This window comes from Gouania willdenowi, unplaced genomic scaffold (assembly GCF_900634775.1).
Source record: "Gouania willdenowi unplaced genomic scaffold, fGouWil2.1 scaffold_55_arrow_ctg1, whole genome shotgun sequence".
Taxonomy (NCBI): domain Eukaryota; kingdom Metazoa; phylum Chordata; class Actinopteri; order Blenniiformes; family Gobiesocidae; genus Gouania; species Gouania willdenowi.
This window is the reverse complement of record NW_021145219.1, coordinates 890,471-912,374: the sequence shown is the minus strand read 5'-3', so window position 1 is coordinate 912,374 and position 21,904 is coordinate 890,471. Positions and strand designations below refer to the sequence as shown.

The following is a 21,904-nucleotide window of genomic DNA, read 5'->3' as shown; positions in this document are numbered from 1 at the left end:
CCAGGTGAGGAGAGAAGTGCTGACGGATCACTGTCACGTCGTTGAACCAGTTGTTGTTCACATAAAAGCACACTCCTCCACCTTTCATCTTCCCGGTGAGCTCTGCGTCCTGGTCCGCTCTGTTAAGTTGGAAGCCGGCCAACTGAGTCCGGTACCGCTCCACACAGCCACGTTTCCGTGAAGCACAGAACAGAGGATGAGGAGAAGTCTCTGTTTCTACCCAACAGCAGCTGGGGTTCGTCCACTTTGTTACACAGTGAGCGCACGTTGGAGAGGAAAATCCCCGGTAACGGTGTGCGTCGGCCGCGTAGGCGCACAAGCGCACCAGCTCGTTTTCCTCTCCTCCGGCACTTCACAGCATGAGCAAAGCTGAGCGCACCTTTGAGTAAAATGTCCAGTAATTCCACAGAGGAAGCGATGAAAGTGGGATATAAATCCTTGGGGATTGTTGCCCTGATGTTCAAGACAAAATAGTGCGCACCAACACACCACAGCAGCCATCCGTGGCGCCATCTTCCAAATGATATATAAAAGACATAGATATAATGAAAAGAGTCCATGGACAAAACCATAAACATGCAGACTGTCACACGGACTTATTAAACACACACGGACCTCGGTAAATGCAGTAAACGCAACATGCTTCACCGAACGGCTGGCACTAGGACCCAGAGACGGAGTAAATGCGTCCCATTTTACCAGTTGTTAGAGCTACTATCTTTACCAGGGAGCAACTATTTATACCTTTTGATTGTTTTCTGGAGGTTTTCTGGGCTTTTTACCAGTGATTAGTTCCTATCTCCCTTCCGCTCTGCTGTCCAAACTGAAATCATAGCCAGTCACTGCAGTCGCGTTCTGAACACACCTTTTACAAACCCTGCGTAAACAAACAGAGCATGCGCGGAAACAAACTCGTGCGAGCATTTAGGAAAAAAAATAAAAAAAACAATCAAAATGCAAACATCTTCGTAACAGTTCCTATTTAGAACCGGTTCTCGGTGCCCAACCCTAATAGCACGGTTAAATATCTCAATATATCGCCAAATGTTTTTTTTTTCTCACACCCTTAAAACAAACTGATGACACGTACCCAGAGCATGTGGCTGGTAGGTGTGAGGATGAACAGGTCCTGGGGGGCCACCATGGGACACTGAGCTGTGCTGAGAGTCTCCTCCTGTCCCGTTCCCACTGCCACACGACAAACCGCCGCCGTCAGAATCCTCTATATTCCCTCCACTGTTACAGCCGGCACCACAGCCTTTACGCAGCCTGAGAACAGAGGGGGAGGGGAACGTTGACTGAAGGCCAAACGTGACATGTTAAAACGGAGACAAAGCCACACACACACACACACCTGTGCCAGGTGCTCACGACGAAGCTGCGGATGTTCCCAATGCTGATGGCGCCTCCCAGGATGCGTGTGAGCTGAGGGTGGGAGTTGCAGTAGGAGGTAGTCAGAGGGGACACGTAGATGGGGTAGCCAATGGGCTGGTCGCACGATGAGTTGATCATGTTGCGTAGGGCCTGCTTGGCGTTCTGGATGCTGCCTCGCTCTGGGTTTCTGTTCCTCAGGAAAACCAACTCCTGCTGCTGCCCCGCCCACAGGCCACGGACGCATTCTTTGTTCACCTGCAGGAGGAGAAGTGAGAATGGCTCATTTCCACATTCAGCTGAAGGAGAAAGGTTAGGGTGCACCCAAATATTACCTCCTATCTCTTTTCGTATTAACTTTTCCTTAACTCCCAGAAGTGTTTAAGTGGTGGCCGTGAAAAGGAGCTCTAAAGGATTCTCTAAATACTAAGGAAAGGAGGCTCAATGCTTCCTTCATAACCTCCTTTAGCCTCGGAAACAATGATGCATCCTTTACCAATGGAGAACACATAATGCTGAACCCACAATTTTTGCAGCGACAACATTTAAAGGGACACGCACACCTGAGCGTTCACAAAAACTCACAAAGATTGAAAAGGGACACATATCATGTAAGTTACCAATGCAATAATATGCCTTGAACAAATTATTCACAGAATCTTTTGCACATATGTGAATTTTTCCATTTTGTTGAAGGGGACGTTTCCATTGCAGTGTGCTGGGCTGGGAAACACTTCTCAATCAGCTATATTTGCTTTTTAAAATGAATGTAGGCTGCAGTTTTAATGGCACAACAAAGAGGACGTCTCATCATAGTGACAGTGAAAAAGTCCCTGAAGCTTAAACTGTTGCTCTTAATTTGGAGCCCTTGACTGTTTTATGTGATCCACTTATCTGTTACACACAATAAATCATCTACAGCAGAGATGGACAACTTTTATCACAAACATGTGATTGTGTCTGGATTTAAAATGGCTCAATCTCGTTATGACTGTTTTACCACCAAGATGTACAGCAACAAATACAGATGTGAAATGTATGTATGTATGCACTGCAATACTCTGAAAAAATAAAATAAAATAAAACATTGAAGGGGATCTGGACCAATATACTCAGAGCTTAATTTGGCCTGGAGCAAGATCCGGCACCTCCCAGATTTTGACCGCCACTTATTTGATTGGACCCAGCACCTCGTTTATTTATTTATTTTTTCCAGCACCTCATTTGCTTTTCTGTGTTTTGATTAAATTTTGAAGTATTATATTTGGACAGCTGTCTTTTATTGAGTTGAAATCACTGGAAATGTCATTGTACAAAATCGAAAGTAAAAACTGAGTGTGAATGCGGAAGACAAGGCAAATACAGGCCACACCCACGCTACATCTAAAGTGTGATTTTCCACAAAAATTGTGTCTAGTCAGCTTGGAAGATGGTAGAAAATGGCTAAAAAAAAGCAGTTGGATTTAAAGAGTTTTTTAAGCCAATAAGTGAAGCTACTCTTGAGGTAAAGAACCACAAATTTGTTTCTGTGGAAATCACAGAGCAGCAGCAGCAGCACAGCAGCAGTTAGCGTAGCGAGTAGAAGCACCTGTAGCTATGATGCTAATGCAGGAGAACCTGCCTCTAACAAACAGGACACAGGAGGAGAACTATCCAGGAGACATGAGGAGGACTCAGGGACAGACAGAAGAGGAGACAACAGTGAAAGTTATGATATGACAGAGGTTCAGTTCAAAGCTAAAATGAGCTGCTGCTCTAGGTTTATGAAAGACAAGCCTCTGCAGTGAAACATGTAAAAAAGGATACAAAATTCTCCTTCTCCTTTGGACAAATAAAAGGTTAGCACATGTTTAATTTTACATTTCTGCTGTGCTGCTGATTCATTAGAGGAGTTATGGGGTAAAAGTTTGTAAATATTTTGAATTTGTGGGTTTTTATGTTCTGAAAGTTTAGTGACTAAATTAGCTGTGATTTAGCGCTGTCCTTGGTGGAGTGAGAGACAAGTATGCTCCGTAACGGGCGATTGTCCATGCTTCTTCAACGCTGCTTCATCATTCTTTTATTAATTATTGGAGCATTTAGTTAGCAAAAGGTGCTTTAAAAAAATGTTTTTAATCTGTGACATTTTTATCTCTCTCTTACTGTCGGAACAGCACACGGCTGGTGTTCTGGGAACTCATGATTTATAAATTAAGCAGTTTTAAAAATCTAAAAATCCACAACTCGCATCACTGGCTGCATTTCAAAAATTCATAACTTGGATCAAAATTCACAGATAATAATAAAATCCAGCCCACGGCCACTTCCTGCTTTATTTCTACTACAGTAAACAATGAAGAAGAAGAATGGTGAAAGAGGAAAAAACTGAAGAAGCTCAAAACCACCTAAACTTTTCACCAAAAACAAAGCAGTGATTTTAAGTGTAAACTCTGAAGTTCCGCTGTCAATCATGAAAGCACGACGGAGATACACGGAGGGAGGGAGGGAGGCCCAAAACAGAAACACAGCCTCGGTTTGTCCTCGGACCCAGAGAGGAGTGACATCACTACCGCTGATATTTACCCAATCTTTCATTTCTAATCACATGCAAATGTGTTTGTTAGCCGACAGTCAGTGATTCAAATAATTATTTATTAGTAATAGATTTTATTAGGTCTGTGTGTACGTCTGAAAGCATGTTTAGCTGTATTCATCAGATAGTTAGTAACGTACCTGCTTTGAAATAGTTTTTTCTGCTGATACTAATGTTTATTCTGAACAGTAAACCTCTTTAATTTATTATGAATTATGTGATTTGGATAACATTAATTATATATTTCTGAACTTGTAAGGATTCTTTCAAACAATATATTGTTATTTATTCTTTTATTTTATGGACTTGATTTAAGTAAAAGCAGCTCTGTGATTGGTTTAAACCTCATTACCTCCACAACCTGCCGGTTAGCTTCAGCTTTTTAACGTTACTTATTTACACTCTTTGTTTACTATTATTAGTTTGTTCAAGACCACTTAAACTTTAACTTTGTGATATTTAATTTATTCATGATTTTATTGTGATTTCAATGATATTTTGTGTTAAATATAACTACACTACAAATACATGTTTTATGTCATTGTTTTAATTTCTCTGTAAAACATGCTGTCACAGAACAACAGGGACACATTCACAGGTGGAGGATTTAAGCAGGTGCGCTAAAAAAGCAGTCCAAAATATGTGCTTCAAAACAGAAAAATCATTGTGACTAGTCGACTGCAAATTCCCCCTTGTGGGACGAATGAAGGACATCTCATCTCATTTCATCTAATTGTAAAAATAATGAAAAGATTAATAAACTACAGAAATAATCATTAGTTGCAGCTCTATTTTCAAGTCATTTTGTGCGTTTACTTTGGGGGCCGCACAAAAACAGTCTAAGGGCCACATATGGCCCCCGAGCTGCCTGTTGGCTATATCTGCTGTCCAATCATATTCAGTAAAAAAAAAATAAGGTGAGAAGTTGAGTGATGGCATTAGTTGGAGGTAAAGGGGAAGTGGAGGCTTACCTTGATGACGCGGAAGCTGAGGTAGCGTCGGTTGAGCGAGATGATTTTGTACTCGTTGGTGCCTTCGTCCAGGACGTGGCGCAGGGCCAGCAGCGACGGGGCGTTGGACAGCACGGCACTCCTCCAGGCCGGGTCGCCCTCATGAGCAATGACCAGGTTCTGCTGGTGGGAGGAGATTGCCTCGAACAGAACCGCCGGCTCCTCGTACTCGTCGGGGGACGTGAAGTGGTCCTGAGAGGAGAAGCCAACACTTTACCCTCTGAGTCTGATGAGATGCTAACGTGCTAACGACGCTGCAGCTCACCTGATGTAGTTTAAGGGACATTCGAATTCCAGGAACAACAACTTTCCTGAGCAGCTCCATGTCTGCAAAGATCCACTCGTCTCTCACTGAAGAGATCCTGAAATCTCCTTTAAACAAAGCATGAAGTCCGTAGAGAAAAGACTCCACGTTGCTGTCATGGAAAAAAGCAAATTAACAATTTAGGATTTCATTTTTAAATAATCTTCTTCTAATGGCTCACACATGAGAGCCATTAGAATAAAACCATACCTGGGTTCTCGCCAGCTCCTCCTACCCTATAAGAATGTGAGCTCCTCCCTCTCAAACTACCTCACAGATAAAACAAACACTGCGATTTAATATAAAATATATATTATACTTTATTGTCATATATGTAAAGCTACATCCATGACATGTGTTCTCTGCATTTAACCTTACCCTGAGGAGCAATGGGCGGCCACGGTGTAGGCCCCAAGGAGCAGTTCCATGTTTTGTAGCTGTTATACCGCCTTGTATCGCCTTTGATCTAACGTGTTTGTGACCCAATGCGATGCAGCGGTTAAACAAAACAACTGATTCTCACCTTAAATGCACTGTTCTTGTGGTTAAGAGAGGTGACGATGACAAAAAAGTGACTTAGCATCTTAACACTCCAGTGAGTGTTTGAAACAGCTGACTGACTCTGCTACTGCTGATGTGATAGACACACACCCTGGAGCAGTGCTGAGATGGACTCAAAATCACAATAACCGTTTAAATATCCATGTGTTTTACTGTAATGTACAGTTTTTTAGCTGAAAACAAAAACAACAGTGTGGATAGCAAAAGAAAATTGCTTTGGTGATCACTGATCTCCCTCGCAAGAGCGAGACATGAAGTCTGCCTCTACAGACACACCCACTCATGCATATGCATGAAGGCCCCAAAAAAGCCTGTTTATAGAAGCAGTCATTAAAGTGACTTTTCAGAGGCTAAAACTCCAGAAAACAGGTGAGTTTGGGAAAATCAACCTCAAATACTATGTTGTTGGGGTTCTTAGAACAAATGGAGATGGGTAAAAATGGCATAATACTAGACCTTTACGTATTTGTTATCAAGAGATAAATTAATTTTAAAACCTTATGCACAATAATACTATATTTATCTACTATAGTGTATTTTCCCATTATAAGGTAGATTCAAGAAAACATTAAGTACTTTGAGTATGCCAAGGTCAAGCCAAGTGTCCTCTATTTTGAAAATCAAAATCTGGCCACCCGGCCTAACGTAAAGAACAAGATGAATAATTAACCTGGACATGTGATGAGCTGCTGTTCCCAGGGCTCTCCTTCCCAGAACACACAGGCCAAAGCAGAGCAGCACCAGAGCAGAGTCCTTCTCCGAGTCCAGTGGCTGTAGAGCAAAGGTCAGAGGTTAGAGGTCAGACTCCAGTCCACCTCAGGAGATTAATCTGCATTTCATACATGGTCAATGACGTGACACCTAAATATTCTGGCCAACTGCATTCATTTAAATGCATAAAAAGATACCAAATAGATATTACTTACGAAATTACTTTTGTAAATGTCAAAATATCATATGGTGCCACTGTCTGGCCAAGATTGGTAGTTTGAAAAAATCTTTAAAATGACTTTAAATCTATTTTAATGTATTTTCTGCCCTATTTTAGTTCTATTATAGTCCTTTAGAAGATTTCAAAGTATTTCTATTTTTATTTCCATCATAATATTTATGCAAACCTTGGCCGATGACGGACCTTTTCTGAAATATTATGCAGTAAAAACCCTATACATCATTGACCCACAAGTTAAAAAGTATGTTTATAGGAAACGTGGGAAGAGAGACGATACTGAAAAACCAATATTTCTCCTGAGAATCTGATTTATTGATCTATAATTCTCCATGTGTCCATGTGTGTGTTCATAGGTTAACTCTACATGTGACTGTGATGTGCTTTGTTTTATGGAAATATGGCTCATACTGTATATAGTTATGAGAAGTTCATGATTACACTTGGTTTTTTAAAGAAGGAAAATAAGGAACTTATAATCACATTACTTATTTCTATCCAATCACAAAACAGCAACTCAATATATACCAGATCAGCACTCGGGTATCGTGATAAAATCGAATCTGAACAATAGCACATGGTCCCCAGCGCTAACATTAACACTTCATTGTACATTTTTATCGTCTCTTTTCCAACAAACCTAAAGATGAGCAGTAACAGACAAAAGCCATCCAGTAGGAACGCACGGACCAGTGCTGTTCAACCCTCCTATTATCCTCAAATATTACTAACACATTATACCATTGGGGTCAAACTGACCCCAGGGATATTTGCCAACCGAAAATTATTTCAAGAAAATTGTTGACCAAGTGTTTGTGTCAGACACTTTGTTTATTTGTTGAATACATAAATACCTCCTTGATAATGAAACCTTAACCTGTTCTATAACACCACCATCAGGACAAACTTTTAGATTAAAATTAATTTATCTTTCACAGTTTTTATATCAAACTTCATCGATGACCACAACAGTATGAACCCTGTTGGTTGAGGTGATGATATTTCAGTTTTAGAATTAGTGTTTTAGTTAGTGTTTCTTGAAAATATTTCATCCAATTTTTTTTAATTTGGGGTGCACATTCGCTAAGTCTACCCTGCTGTTGAAGTGCGGAAAGGGACCACATTATATTTCAATTTTTGAAAGGGATTGTGTCTGCTGTAGGGTCAACACTCTCATTCTCATCAGATGTAAATGCCTCAAAATGTCTTTAACATAATCCTCCGTCTCAGACATATCCTCCTCGAGGCCACTTTTACTGTGAAAGAGCTGTTCCAAAATCTCATGAACAGTTAACCTTTTCCTCGAGCAGTGGTTTTAAATCTTTTCAGCCCTCGATCCAAAAACTAAAGGTTCCAGAGATCGGGGACCTTCACTGTAGCTGAAGGTGGTTGAACACAGACATGAACATTGAAGAACAGTCATGTGGAGACAGGGTCATCTCGAAGGGGGAATAAAGGGGAGAGATTTTTGGGGCTCATCCATAAAGTCAGCAAAATGATGGTCTATTGTTCTTTGAATATGTGATAACCACATTTATTTATTTATATGAATAACATCCACTGTATATAGAAAGTTTATTATTTTTGGAACACAGTTTATAGTCATTTTAAATCCTTGTTTTAATCAGAAATAAAATGAGTTAAAAGTGACCAAAGATGGCGGAAAAGCTGGTGAAATGGGATTTTAAAAACCATTAATTAAAAGTTGCAAATTAGAGTGTCAGAATACAGACGGAAAAAGTGGCAAAAAGGATTAAAAGTGTTAGGCAAAAATGGGGGGGGTGAAGTAAATTAAAAAGTAGGAACAATTAGTTTAAACACGCAAATAATGGGCATGACAATTTGTGAATGTGATTAAATTGGCCATAATAAGCATGAAATATGGTGAAAAGAGGTTAAAAGTGACAATAATGAGCCAAAATATGTGACATTAGGTGGGGGAAGTGGGGGAAAGGGTTTATAAGTGCAGAAAATGTCTTGAAATGCACAAAATGCATTAAAAAGAGCAAAAATATGGCAAAAAAAAGGTTATGAAAGTGAAAATGGTTAAAATATGTGAAGTTTAGTGCAGTTGCAAAAAAGGGGTAAAAATAAGCAAAAATGGGCCCAAATGGCAAGTGGCAACCCCATCCAATCCCCTGTCCTAGAGGACAATTTCTAGGGAGCGAGAGAGAGTGTGTGCAGATTGCAATACACACAGAGCTCAATGAGGAATGATTTGGATAAAGGGCTGCCATGTAAGCTTTTATTTATTTGCTCCTCCTTTAGTTTGCATGAACAACCAATGTCTTTATGGGAATATCTGCCCTCCACAGTGTGGGAAATATCAGTTCTACTTTGACAGGTGTGAATATTAGGCAGGGTTGGGGTCAATTATAATTGTAATCACGTAACTGAAAATTCATTAGAATTATGGCTTAATTATAACTGTAATTGTATTTTCAAAAATCTGTTGTTGTCGTGATCAAAATTAAATTGTAATTGAGTTCAGAAAATTCACTTAATTGTAATTACCATGAAAATTCTATAAAAATTGTCAATTATAACTTAACGCAAAATTGGGGAACCATGTTCCAGTTCTATATGTAGTTAATGATTAAAATATAAGTTTCATATCAAGTTCTCCCACATTTTACCATTAAAAAAAAAATTAATCGAGGGGTATAGTGACACAAAAAAGGCGAAGACACCGACAACAAAAATATTAAAACCTATATTTTCATTGATTATGAAGTCTAACAAGGTAACCAATAGATAGGAAATAAATTAGATCACAGATATTTGTTTGAAGCGTATTTTACAGCTGATTTAGGGCCTGTTATCCTTTGATAAAAGAAGAGGAAAATTAAGTTTTATGGGGTTGTTTATTTCAGACTCACTTGTGATTAATTGTAATTGAACACAATTAGTAATTGAGAATGTAATTAAAATTGATGAGGAAAAATGTAATTGTAAATTACTTGTAAAAAACGATGGTCAATAATTGTAATTGAACATGGAAAATTGAAGATGTAATTGGTCACACATACAGTACACACACACACACATTCATCCCCATAATGTGGGAAAGTTTCCATGAGAATACAGTCTAAGCAGGAGTTACCTTGGTCCTCCTAGAGTTGCAGTACTGGATCCAGCCCAGGTAGACCGCACAGAAGCTGTCCCTGGAGATGCCTGCAAGACGATGGTCGTAGTCCTCGTCAATGTTAGGATTAAAGGTGGGATCCAGATCCACGTAGTTCCTCTCCCCACATCCCCGAAGGCTATCCTTCATGGTCTCGTTAGCCAGCCACTCCTCCAGTTTAGGGGAGGCGATGACGTAGTAGATGATCCCCTGAGGTCAGAGAGGTTTGATCAACTCCACACCAATAGTGTGAGCTGCTCTTCAACGGTCCATTGTGAGCACACAAACCTTCACGTAGTAGGTGGTGAGGATGCGTCGCAGCTCAAACACCTGCAGCATGGGGGCGGCGCAGTTATCAGTGATGCTGTAGCCCTCCAGGACGTATTTGGTGACCAGAACCTCCCACGCCAGCCAACGCTGTCCGAAGGCGGCGTTGAAGGACAGGATGTGTGGGAGATGGCCCGGCTCACAGCAGCAGCAGCCCTCGTCCTCCTCCACCCCCTCAGTGATGGCTTCCACCTCCCTCTGCTGGCAGTAGGTTCCTGTGGGGTTCAGCAGGTTCATGTCATGTTATACAAGTCTACTCCTTTGCATCTACAGAGGTGAAAGTAATATATTACAAATACTTACGTTACTGTAATTGAGTTGCTTTTATGGGTACTTGTACTTTTCTAAATCAGTAATTTTACTTGTACTAAAGTACATTTTAAAAGAAGTAAAGTAATTTGTTACATTTCTACACCCAAATAATCAACACACATTGTCAAACTACAAAAAATGAAATGACTGGACAACTAGGCTTTACATGATCAGGATTTTTGGGCCGATCACTGATCCGATCATGTGAATTAAGGTTGGTTTTCTTTAGGTAACTACCAAATTCCTTCGGTACTACCCGAAACAGATTCACGGAAAATCAAACGGTACTATGTTTCAGGACCTAAACGCAGCCGTGTGACTATGAGGGAGTGGAAGAGTTAAAGAATTTAATGCAAGACCTGAACACAACATTGCACACACAAGAGCGTCATGGCTCTGCTTTTTAAAATGCAATGCAGACCGAGCACTAAACTTAGCTAAACCATTTAATTTAGCCCCTAAACAGCAAACTGTGTTGACTACAAGAGAGTTGGAGATGAAGCTGTGGAGGCAGACTACACTGGAACTATGTAACGCCTCCATCAGCATTAGTGGAGGAAAGATTCCTGACTGTGGCATCGCAAAACTTGCTTATAGTCCGTATTCACAGATGCACAGCGGAGGTGGGGCGCACACACACGTGCGCACTTGCGTGTCCACCATAACCCTGAAACGGACAGAAGTGGCTGGTATGAAAGCAAAAGTAAACAGGAGCACATCGCTCCGCTCTATGACTCCATTTTAATATGCTCGGGCTGAATAAACAAAACAAGCACATGCACGCGCACACACGCACACACACACACACACACACACACACACACAAAGAGCAGATGCTTTCAGAGCCAGTAGCCTGGGGAACTAGACTAGACTGGCTAAGCCGCTTCGCTCCACCCGATCAACATTTTTTCCGTTTGCTCATAGGTTTTCACCTTTGTGCACTAATGCAAGTGAAATAAAGCCGTGTCACGTAAAGCAAACAACTCTGGTGTAAATGACAGGGATAAAACAATGCAATGGGAGCATCTATAGAAAGTTTCATCACGACAATGACGTCACTGATCGATTGGCAAATTAAGACATTACAGCCGATCACATTAATTACATAAAATGCAAAATATCGGCCGATCCTATATAGCCGATCAGATTGCTGTAAAACCTATAGACAACAATCAAATTCATCAAATCATAGCCGACCAATCTGATTAAACATAATGTACAGCACCAAAACACCATTAAATGCAGATTATTTTTAGAGTTAATACATGTAGTTATACTTAAAGCCTTAAAATCTTATTATATTTTGAACTGAATTCATTGGTTTTATTCTATTTTAAAAAGAATGCTTTTATTTTATACAGATGCCTTTGAGGAAAAAAATATTAAGTTCCAACTGTACAAGATTTGGTCTCTTCCTTTTTAAGTTTATACATGAGATGTTGTTTACTGTATGTAAAGGAACTGTGGCAAAATTTATTCCAAAAAATAAATGTGGGGATGAAAGAAATTATTAACTTTTATTTTAAGTACTGTATAATTGAGCTACTTTATACTTGTACTTGAGTATTTTATGTATGACTTACTTGTACTTGTACTTGAGTACAATTCCAATCAATTAACAGTACTTCTACTTGAGTAGGATCTATCAGTACTCTTTACACCTCTGTGCATCTATTAGTTTCAGATAGAGATCAAAAAAAAAATGAAACAAACCAACAACAAATCCCAATGTTATGGAAAATAAACTGGATCACTTGGAGAAGGAGATAACAGCCAAACATTATGAGTTTAGGTAGATTCTTTAGATCCATTTACAAACAGAAAAAACAGAGGAACCAAAAAGTCAAGCCTATGATGGACCAGGTGAAATTATAATGAACAATTTGAGAAAGCAGCACAAACGTAGCACTGATCTATGGAACTAAATTCCTTAACAACGGTACAAATGTTTCATTGGTGAGGGTGAAATGGCAGCTCCGCCCACTTTGAATGGAATCGTTCACAGGTGAGACTTTTGCAGATGTTTTTGTTGTTTAAATGACAAGGCCTTGTAAGGACAGCAAAAGGAAACTCTAGGATTGAAACCAAAACAACTATTCAATGTTCATTTTACCTCAGTATTAATTCATTTTTATCAAAGTTTCCATCACATCAATGAGGCTCTGCCTTAATGTTGACTGCAAACGCCAGAAATGATTTGTTATTCTAATTATTATTTGTAAATTATTTTGAACAAACAAGGAGCTATTTATGAAGGTCGATATGTTGCAAAATGGGTGAGCATGTAGAATGTGATGTGAGCTTGTGTATAAAAAATCCACACACGTGAAATAAGTTTCATGTCAAACATGTGTGATCTGAATGTGAAATAACAGAAAAAATATTCACAAATGTGTCGACTAATATTGAGACAAATAAAATGACAATTGCAAACTTGCAAGCCAACATATATTTGCACGTTTTTTAATTACTTGTGTCAATGATCATTTACAACTACAACTCTCCAGTTACAACTTCTCGAATCTGCTGCTACAGAAACACAAACTACTTTTCTCACGTGAATCTGCGCTGCTTGAGTTTTGCAAAACACATTTTGCGAGACGTCTGTAGCAAAACAGCTTTGTGCTTTAGAAAAGACAGTTAAACCTTTTACGTGTGAAGCCAGCATTGCTGACACAAAGGGGATGAGTGTCACGCTAACCTCGTAGAAACTTTATTGGATCACATGATCTACAGCGAGACTGATGTCTCAGCAGGACGTTTCATGGTGGATTAAAGTCCTGATGAACAAGGACTTAATCACTTAAAAAAATATATTCTTGGATTCAACAAAGATAAGTGGCTTTTAAACTCTGGTTATTATATTATTTATTTCAGTGGTTATCAAACTTTTTAGGCTCAAATACCCCATTTCTGAATCCAAGAACTCCCTTTGTCTGACTACAACATTTTGTTTTGAAAACTATTTAAAAACAACTATAGAGCACAATGATGAAGGAACGAGTCATAACACACATTTTGAATAATCTCATTTTGTAATTAAGTGGAAAAAAATAGCATTAACAGATATTTATATATTTATTACTGCCTTTTAGCTTAATTAGATTTATATTTCACAAAGTATAATAATAAGAGATTGTGTGTTTTCATTAAAAAAAGAATAATACTTGAAAAAATTAGAAATCTATATTCTTTTTTTCAAAATATCAGGCGACCCCATTTAAACCCCAGTTGACCAAACATGGGGTCCCGACACCAAGGTTGGAAAACCCTGATTTAAGGGCACCGGAATAGATGTATTTCTACAGTTTTTATCCCATTCGATCACTTTATTTGTTAATTTCCCACTCTCATGACTCTTCATGACATCTCATGAATGAGACCATGTTACAGAGGGGGAGTCCTCCACGCCCCCTCTGCGCTTGCCTTAGGACAGTTTCCCGCCCATTGCTAATATGATAGCTGTGTTCATCGCCATGACAACTGTTGTGATGGTGATGAATATTATTTTATGGAGACGGTGTCTGTCCCCCGACCCAAATTTCACAATGATTTTAACATAAAACCAAATAAAAGAGCTATCAATTATAAAAATCTGAAAAACATTAAAATCTCAAATCTAGAAACACCAAAACATAAAACCATTAGATGTGCTCTATTAAATATTAGATCACTGAGATCCAAATCTCTACTAGTAAATGACCTTATCTCAGAAAATAACTTTGATTTATTCTGTTTAACTGAAACATGGCTGTATCAAGATGAATATGTTAGTTTAAATGAAGCCACTCCTCCCAGTCATTCCTCTCTCCTAATCTATCCTAAACCAAAGGCCAATTACACTTCCTTTGAAAGCCTGGTTCTAAATTTATCTCATACCGAATCAAAAACCTGCCAGCCAGTCTTATTTGCGATAATTTACCGTCCTCCAGGCCCTTATTCTGAATTTCTATCAGAATTCTCTGAGTTTATATCAAACTTAGTCCTCGGTTCTGATAAAATACTGATAGTAGGAAATTTTAATATCCATGTTGACAAAGATAGTGATAGCCTGAGCTCAGCCTTTATGTCCCTAATAAACTCAGTTGGCTTTTTTCAAACTATTAATGAAGCTACTCATCGTTTATATCATACTCTTGATCTTGTTCTAACATATGGCCTTGATATTAATGAACTAAACGTCTACCCTGAAAATCCTCTGCTATCAGATCACTTTTTAATATCTTTTAACATTATCCTAGAGGATCTCGCACTGTGCAATAAAATAGTTACGAGTAGAAATCTGTCCAATAGTGCTGTGGCTAAATTTAAAGAGGCCATTCCTGCTGCCTTAAACTCAGTGCACCATCCAATAAATAACTATGATATTAATTATAACCCCTCTCAACTGGATCTGCTTGTCGATAGCTCTGCTAGTCTACTAAAATCCACCTTGGACTCAATTGCCCCATTGAGGGAAAAAACTATTGAACGTCAGAGGAAAGCTCCGTGGTTTAGCTCTGAAACTCACACACTCAAACAAACAACCCGTAAATTAAAGAGAATGTGGCGCTCCAATAAAACAGAGGAGTCACGAATACTCTGGCAAGAAAGCCATAGTAAATACATGACAGCCTTACGACATAGTCGATCTACATAATATTCCTCACTAATTGAAGAAAATAAAAATAATCCGAGGTACCTTTTCAGCACTGTAGCCAGGCTAACACAAAGTCAGAGCTCTATTGAGCCCATGATTCCTCTAGCCCTCAGCTGTGAGGACTTTATGACATTTTTTAACGATAAAATTCATATGATTAGAGATAAAACTAGCCACTCCCTGCCTTCACCTGGGCCTGCTGTACCATTAAATGTAAATAGGACTAACCTAAACTGAATAACCAAGATGGCGCCGCGGATGGTTGCCTCGGTACTGCGCTCTCTCGTAGTTGTTGTGTTTTTCTTTATTTTTGTAGTTTATTGCTCCCCTTCTCTGGTCTCTTTCACCAGAGAAGAACTATTACAAGTTGGACAGTCCTCTGCTGATCTTTTTTACCGGTTCTCATTGAACCAGAAAGTTATGCGGAGATTCTCACCGGAGGAGCAGCCGCTCTCTATGGAATTTGCAGGAGACGCCGCAGACGCAGACGGGGTAAACGAGCAGGCGCGCTCGTAAAACTGAGGCAGCGGGGATTACGCACTGCGCTCCCATCCATTCACCTGGCAAATGTCCGCTCTCTGGCAAATAAAATGGATGAACTGCTACTCCTAAACACTAGAAACTCGGACTTTTGCAGATCCGCCGCCCTGTGTTTTACTGAAACCTGGCTCAGTGAACTCATCCCGGACAGCTCTCTACATCTACCGGACTTTCAGCTCCTCAGAGCGGACCGCGTAAAAGAGCTCTCTGGGAAGACGAGGGGCGGCGGAATATGCTTTTACATTAACCAAGGTTGGTGTACAGATGTCACAGTGTTGAAACAGACGTGTAGCCCTAATCTGGAGAGTTTTTTTTATAAACTGTAAACCGTTTTATTCTCCGCGGGAGTTCACCTCGTTTGTTATGGTCGGTGTTTACATCCCACCTCAGGCTTGTGTAACAGAGGCATTACAGCACCTGGCCGACCAGATAGCAGACGTGGAGAAACAACATCCAGACTCTTTGCTAATAATTCTCGGGGATTTTAGCAGAGCAAATCTAACCCACGAACTCCCTAAATACAGACAACATATAAAGTGCCCCACCAGGGGTGCTAACACACTGGACCACTGCTACACTGCAATAAAGGATTCATATCACTCTGTTCCCCGTGCAGCTTTGGGGCTCTCTGATCACTGTCTGATTCATCTCATCCCCACCTACAGGCATAAGTTTAAATCTGCTAAACCTGTAGTAAGGACTGTAAAGAAATGGACAGAGGAGTCAAAGCAGGAGTTACAGGACTGCTTTGACTGCACTGATTGGAGTGTTTTTGAAGCTGCATCAGATAACCTAGATGAACTGACTGACACTGTGACATCTTACATCAGCTTCTGTGAGGACATGTGTGTGCAGACCAAGACTTTCTGCACATACAACAACAACAAACCCTGGTTCACACCTCAACTCAGGATGCTGCGTCAGGCTAAGGAGGAAGCCTTCAGGAGTGGGGACTGGGTCCTGTTTAAGCAGGCCAAGTACACTCTATCCAGGGAGATCAAAGTAGCCAAGAGGTGCTACACTGAGAAGCTAAAACAAAGCTTCTCAAACAAAGTCCTTTCTGAAGTGTGGAAAGGCCTGCGTGAAGTCACCAACTACAGGAAACCCTCCCCCCACCCTACTGGTAACAAAAGACTGGCTGAAGACCTGAATAGCTTTTACTGCAGGTTTTCTCACCCACCCCCCAGCTCATTAGCATCAGCCCATCACCTGGACTCTGCCCTTCCTGCTCCCCCCACTTCCCCCCCTACCTCACCCTCTGACCCCCCACCTACCCTGAAGATCAATGAAAGAGATGTGTGCCAGCTATTGAAGAGACAAAAGATCAAAAAGGCTCCAGGACCAGACGGAGTATCTCCCTCCTGCCTGAAAGCCTGTGCTGAGCAGCTGGCCCCCATCTTCACACGGATCTTCAATACATCACTGGAGCTGTGTGAAGTACCATCCTGCTTCAAAAGCTCCAGCATCATCCCAGTCCCAAAGAAACCTGCCATCACAGGACTTAATGACTATCGACCCATTGCCCTGACGTCCGTAGTCATGAAGTCCTTTGAGAGGCTGGTACTGAGCCACCTGAAGTACATCACAGGACCCCTGCTGGACCCCCTGCAGTTTGCCTATCGGGCAAACAGGTCTGTCGAGGATGCAGTCAACATGGGACTGAACTACATCCTGCATCACCTCGACTCCCCAGGGACCTACGCTAGGATCCTGTTTGTGGATTTTAGCTCTGCGTTCAACACCATCATCCCGGACATCCTCGTGTGTATTCATTCACCCCTGGCCAATAAAGTTGATTCTGATTCTGATTCTGATTCTGACCTAAACTGTTTCACACATATAGGACTTCAGGAACTTAACTATATTATTTCATCCTCCAAACCATCGACCTGCCTTTCAGATCCGATCCCAACTAAGCTGTTTAAAGAAGTTGTTCCCCTAGTCTGCCCATCTTTGCTGGAGACAATAAATATATCCCTATCAATAGGCTACGTGCCACAGTCCTTTAAAGTAGCTGTAATCAAACCCCTTCTCAAAAAACCTACTCTTGATTCCAGCACTTTAGCAAACTACAGGCCTATATCTAATCTTCCTTTTATTTCAAAGATTCTTGAGAAAGTTGTGGCGGCTCAGCTCTGTGACTTCCTTCAAAACAACAACCTGTTCGAGGACTTCCAGTCAGGTTTTAAAGCTCAACACAGCACAGAGACTGCTTTAGTTAAAGAAACTAATGATCTACTCTGGGCTTCAGATGAAGGACGACTCTCAGTGCTGGTTTTATTAGATCTTAGTGCAGCTTTTGACACTATAGATCACTATATTCTACTAGAGAGATTAGAGGAATTACTTGGAATCACAGGGACTGCCCTAAACTGGTTTAAGTCCTACCTATCTGATAGGTACCAGTTTGTACACGTGAATAATAAGTCTTCTGTGTACACTAAAGTAAGCTACGGGGTTCCTCAGGGCTCTGTGATAGGTCCAATCTTCTTCTGTATCTATATGATCACCCTTGGTAATGTTATGAGAATATACTCTGTTAACTTTCACTGCTATGCTGATGATACCCAACTGTATGTATCAATGAAGCCAGGTGAGATAAATCAGCTACCTAAACTTGAGGCCTGTCTAAAGGACATTAGGGCCTGGATGGACCAAAATTTTCTTCTTCTTAACTCAGACAAGACTGAGGTCATTGTACTGGGCCCACGACACCTTAGAGAAACCTGTGCTAGCTTAACTGCCCTAGATGGCATTACTCTGGCACAAAGCACAACTGTTAGAAACCTTGGGGTTCTATTTGATCAGGATTTATCCTTCAACTCTCACATAAAACAAACTTCAAGAACTGCCTTCTTTCATCTCCGTAACATTGCTAAAATCAGATCTATCCTGTCTCAGGGCGACGCCGAAAAGCTAGTCCATGCTTTTGTTACCTCTAGACTGGATTATTGTAATTCTCTTTTAGCAGGCTGCCCGAGCAAGTCGCTTAAGACACTTCAGCTGGTTCAAAATGCTGCAGCACGTGTACTGACTAAAACTAGGAGAAGAGATCACATTACTCCTGTACTAGCCTCTCTGCATTGGCTTCCCATAAAATATAGAATAGAATTCAAGATTCTTCTTCTCACATATAAAGCCCTAAATGGACAGGCACCAGTCTATCTCAAGGAGCTTGTAGTGCCATACAATCCCCCCAGAACACTACGCTCTCAAAATGCTGGACTACTCGTTGTTCCATTCATCTCTAAAAGTAGTATAGGAGGAAGAGCTTTCAGTTATCAGGCCCCACTTCTCTGGAACCATCTACCAACCACGGTTCGGGGGGCAGACACCCTCTCTACCTTTAAGGTTAGGCTCAAAACATTCCTCTTTGGTAAAGCTTTTAGTTAGGAACCAGCTCATAGCTCATAGTTAAGATGCAATAGGCATAGACTGCCGGGGGGGTCTGGCATGCTCGGTTGGAGAGAGGTTGGAGAGGGCGTTAAGAGAGAGGTCATTTAGGTTAGAGAGGGACCGGAGAGGGTCCCATTCCTCTCTCAAACACTCCCTCTATGTCTGCTTCTTCCCTTGTGTGTTTGCTCCTGTACTCCTTCTGGCTTTTGTCTTGCAGGTCCGTGGGATCCTCAGTGTGGAGTTACAGAGTCTCAGCGGCTCTGTCTCCACCCTCTCCTCTGCACACACCCAACACAGCATAACGTGGATGGCTGTTCATCATAGGAATGGGATCCACACAAGGTTCCTGCTGCTTAACAGAAGGTTTTCCTTGCCGCCATTATGAATTCATGTTGGGTGTGGGATACATATGTATGTGTATATACGTATATATGCATATGTGTGTATCCATAAAATGAAGAGTCCATCCTTAAGACTGCTCTACTGTAAAGTGTCTTGAGATACCATTGGTTATGATTTGGCGCTATACAAATAAAAGATTGATTGATTGATTGATTGATTGATTGATTGATTGATTGATAGTGCCATCGCGTACCCCCATTTGAGAAACACTGATTATTAATTACAATTTGTTATCCAGCAGAGCAACTGGCAAATACATGTCATTTGGCTTTTTAGCTCTGACACCTATGGAGGACACGGAGTGCCACAATTAAATAAATAATTATTCATGAATTAAAAGTGTCAATAATTAATTAAAAGTGTCAATAATTAATTTAATCCATTTTACATTTCATTTTCAATCTTTAGAGTATGAAGTATAAATATTTCACTATTTATTTATTTATTTCATGGTCTGGTGTTGCAGCAGACCATCTCCCTTCGTCCAGATCCGTCCTTTGTTTCTTTGACTTTTTCTCCATAATGCATCTTTCTTTTCTTTCTTCTGCTTTCCCATGTAATGCTTTCACCTACGTCTCTGGTCTGGGTCGCAATTTTTACCTGCGGTAATGCACACACCTGATTGGTTGAGTCGTATCACGTGGGACGGCATAACTCACATGCATAATACCAGGAAATTCATTTTGTCTTCTTTTTTCAAATAATATGTTAAGGTTTCATTTATTCAGACAACTTTTTTCAGGAAATTTACTTTGAAGGGGTCACACCCAGAAAGAACTAATAAGGACACATCAAAGCGATAAGCAGACGCCTCTGAGGAAGCCTGACAGTTGGCAGTCGAAACATGTCAGGAGATCTAAGTAAATTAAACGCCTGCTTTCCTCTGACCTGCCACTGGGAGGGACATTCAAAAATTACCTTGATTATGGGCGGGGCTCCTGTAGCAGTTAAAACACGTCTATATTATAAAATCTCCAATGAACAATCTATGCTTTGCTAACTAGCTACTCATTACTCAATATTCACTCTTCTCTCAATCCAACCTACTCACCACAGTTTGTAGAACCAACAGGTGCCCCTTATATAAAAGGGGCGGAGCTAACGGTGCTTGTTTGTGACGCAAGATGGTCCCAAAACATCACATGATCTTGTTCTCAGCCAATAGTAATAATCAATTGTAATAGCCTGGTCTAAACCCATAGAGGGCAGTCACTCTGACATTTTACAACTAAATATGCCAAATTGAAATACTTTGACTAAAATGTTGAGAGTTGGACCAGGATCAATCAACAGCACTAATTCATACCAAAATACATTTGTATTCAGCAGAAAACCGTGGTTTTGGGTAGGGGTGTCCCGATCCGATATCGGTCCAATATCAGCCTGAAAACAAATATCGGATTCAAATTTCCGATTTTTTTTTTTCCAATTCATTTTTCATTTATTTTATTCAATTGTAGAATACTGTAGATAATATGTTGAAGTTTAAAATGTATGTAAACAATTGGTTAATAATAAATGGGTTAGTTTTTCTCATCCCTACTGTTGCTGACTATTGTTCTCTTAGTAACATCACTTGATAAAGCCTTTTCTAACATTCCACACTACAAAATAAGTAATAAAAGTATGTATGATTCGTGATGATATCGTATCAATATCGGGATTGGCCGATATGCAAGACTGTAATATCGGTATCGTATCGGAAATGAAAAAGTTGGACCAGGACATCCCTAGTTTTGGGGTTTAGTTACTCTTGAACATATTGCAATTGGTTTGAGCGTTCATTTTGGCTAGAACGCTACAGTAAAGACTGGAATAGAAAAGTGCTTCAATAAGTTTAATTAACAACTAATGTTTTGTCTGAAGGTTCAGACCCAGACTGCACCCAAGATCCAAAAACTTATCAGCCCTCAAATGCACCCTCCTCCTTTATAGAAGCAAGCACACATTATATGTAGTACTTTCGCTCTGCGCAGAACTAAAAAACAAACTACTAACCGTTCCAACACTTACCTCTGAACTCAAGCCCTCGGAGCTGAAAGGTTACCAGGCCATTACCGATCTCGATGAGATGCACCAGGGCGTTCAGGTAGTCCGAGGCCAGGATGAAACAATCCCCGGTGCCGAAGTTCCCCCAGCGGCCCAGTAGGAGGTCTCCACACAGGCTGTGCTGCAGGGAGCGGGTAAGGTGCTCGTAGAAAATGGAGTTCAGGTTGTTGTCATCAGAGCCTGAAGACGAAAACGCACAGGGAGAATCAAATAATGCACAGGATTCTTTCTCTATGTTCAAAGCAGGGTTGGGGTCAATTATAATTGTAATTGCATTATTTATAATTACAATTATGGCATAATTGTAAATATAATTTTAAAAATTGTAATAATATATCGTAATTAAAT

General features: G+C 40.4%; 1 protein-coding gene across 3 annotated transcripts in view; it reads right to left on the bottom strand.

Moving 5' to 3' along the window:
• Positions 1-21,904, bottom strand: part of pcnx1 (pecanex 1) — a 102,845-nt gene that overhangs the window by 12,472 nt on the left and 68,469 nt on the right. For all 3 annotated transcript variants that reach the window (XM_028442533.1, XM_028442535.1, XM_028442534.1), the window contains 8 exons: positions 21,521-21,736; positions 10,180-10,433; positions 9,871-10,101; positions 6,489-6,589; positions 5,219-5,369; positions 4,915-5,145; positions 1,355-1,629; positions 1,091-1,269 (listed from right to left, as the gene is read on the bottom strand). In XM_028442533.1, coding sequence (XP_028298334.1) covers positions 1,091-1,269; positions 1,355-1,629; positions 4,915-5,145; positions 5,219-5,369; positions 6,489-6,589; positions 9,871-10,101; positions 10,180-10,433; positions 21,521-21,736 — 1,638 coding nt within the window. The remainder of the gene's footprint in view (positions 1-1,090; positions 1,270-1,354; positions 1,630-4,914; positions 5,146-5,218; positions 5,370-6,488; positions 6,590-9,870; positions 10,102-10,179; positions 10,434-21,520; positions 21,737-21,904) is intronic.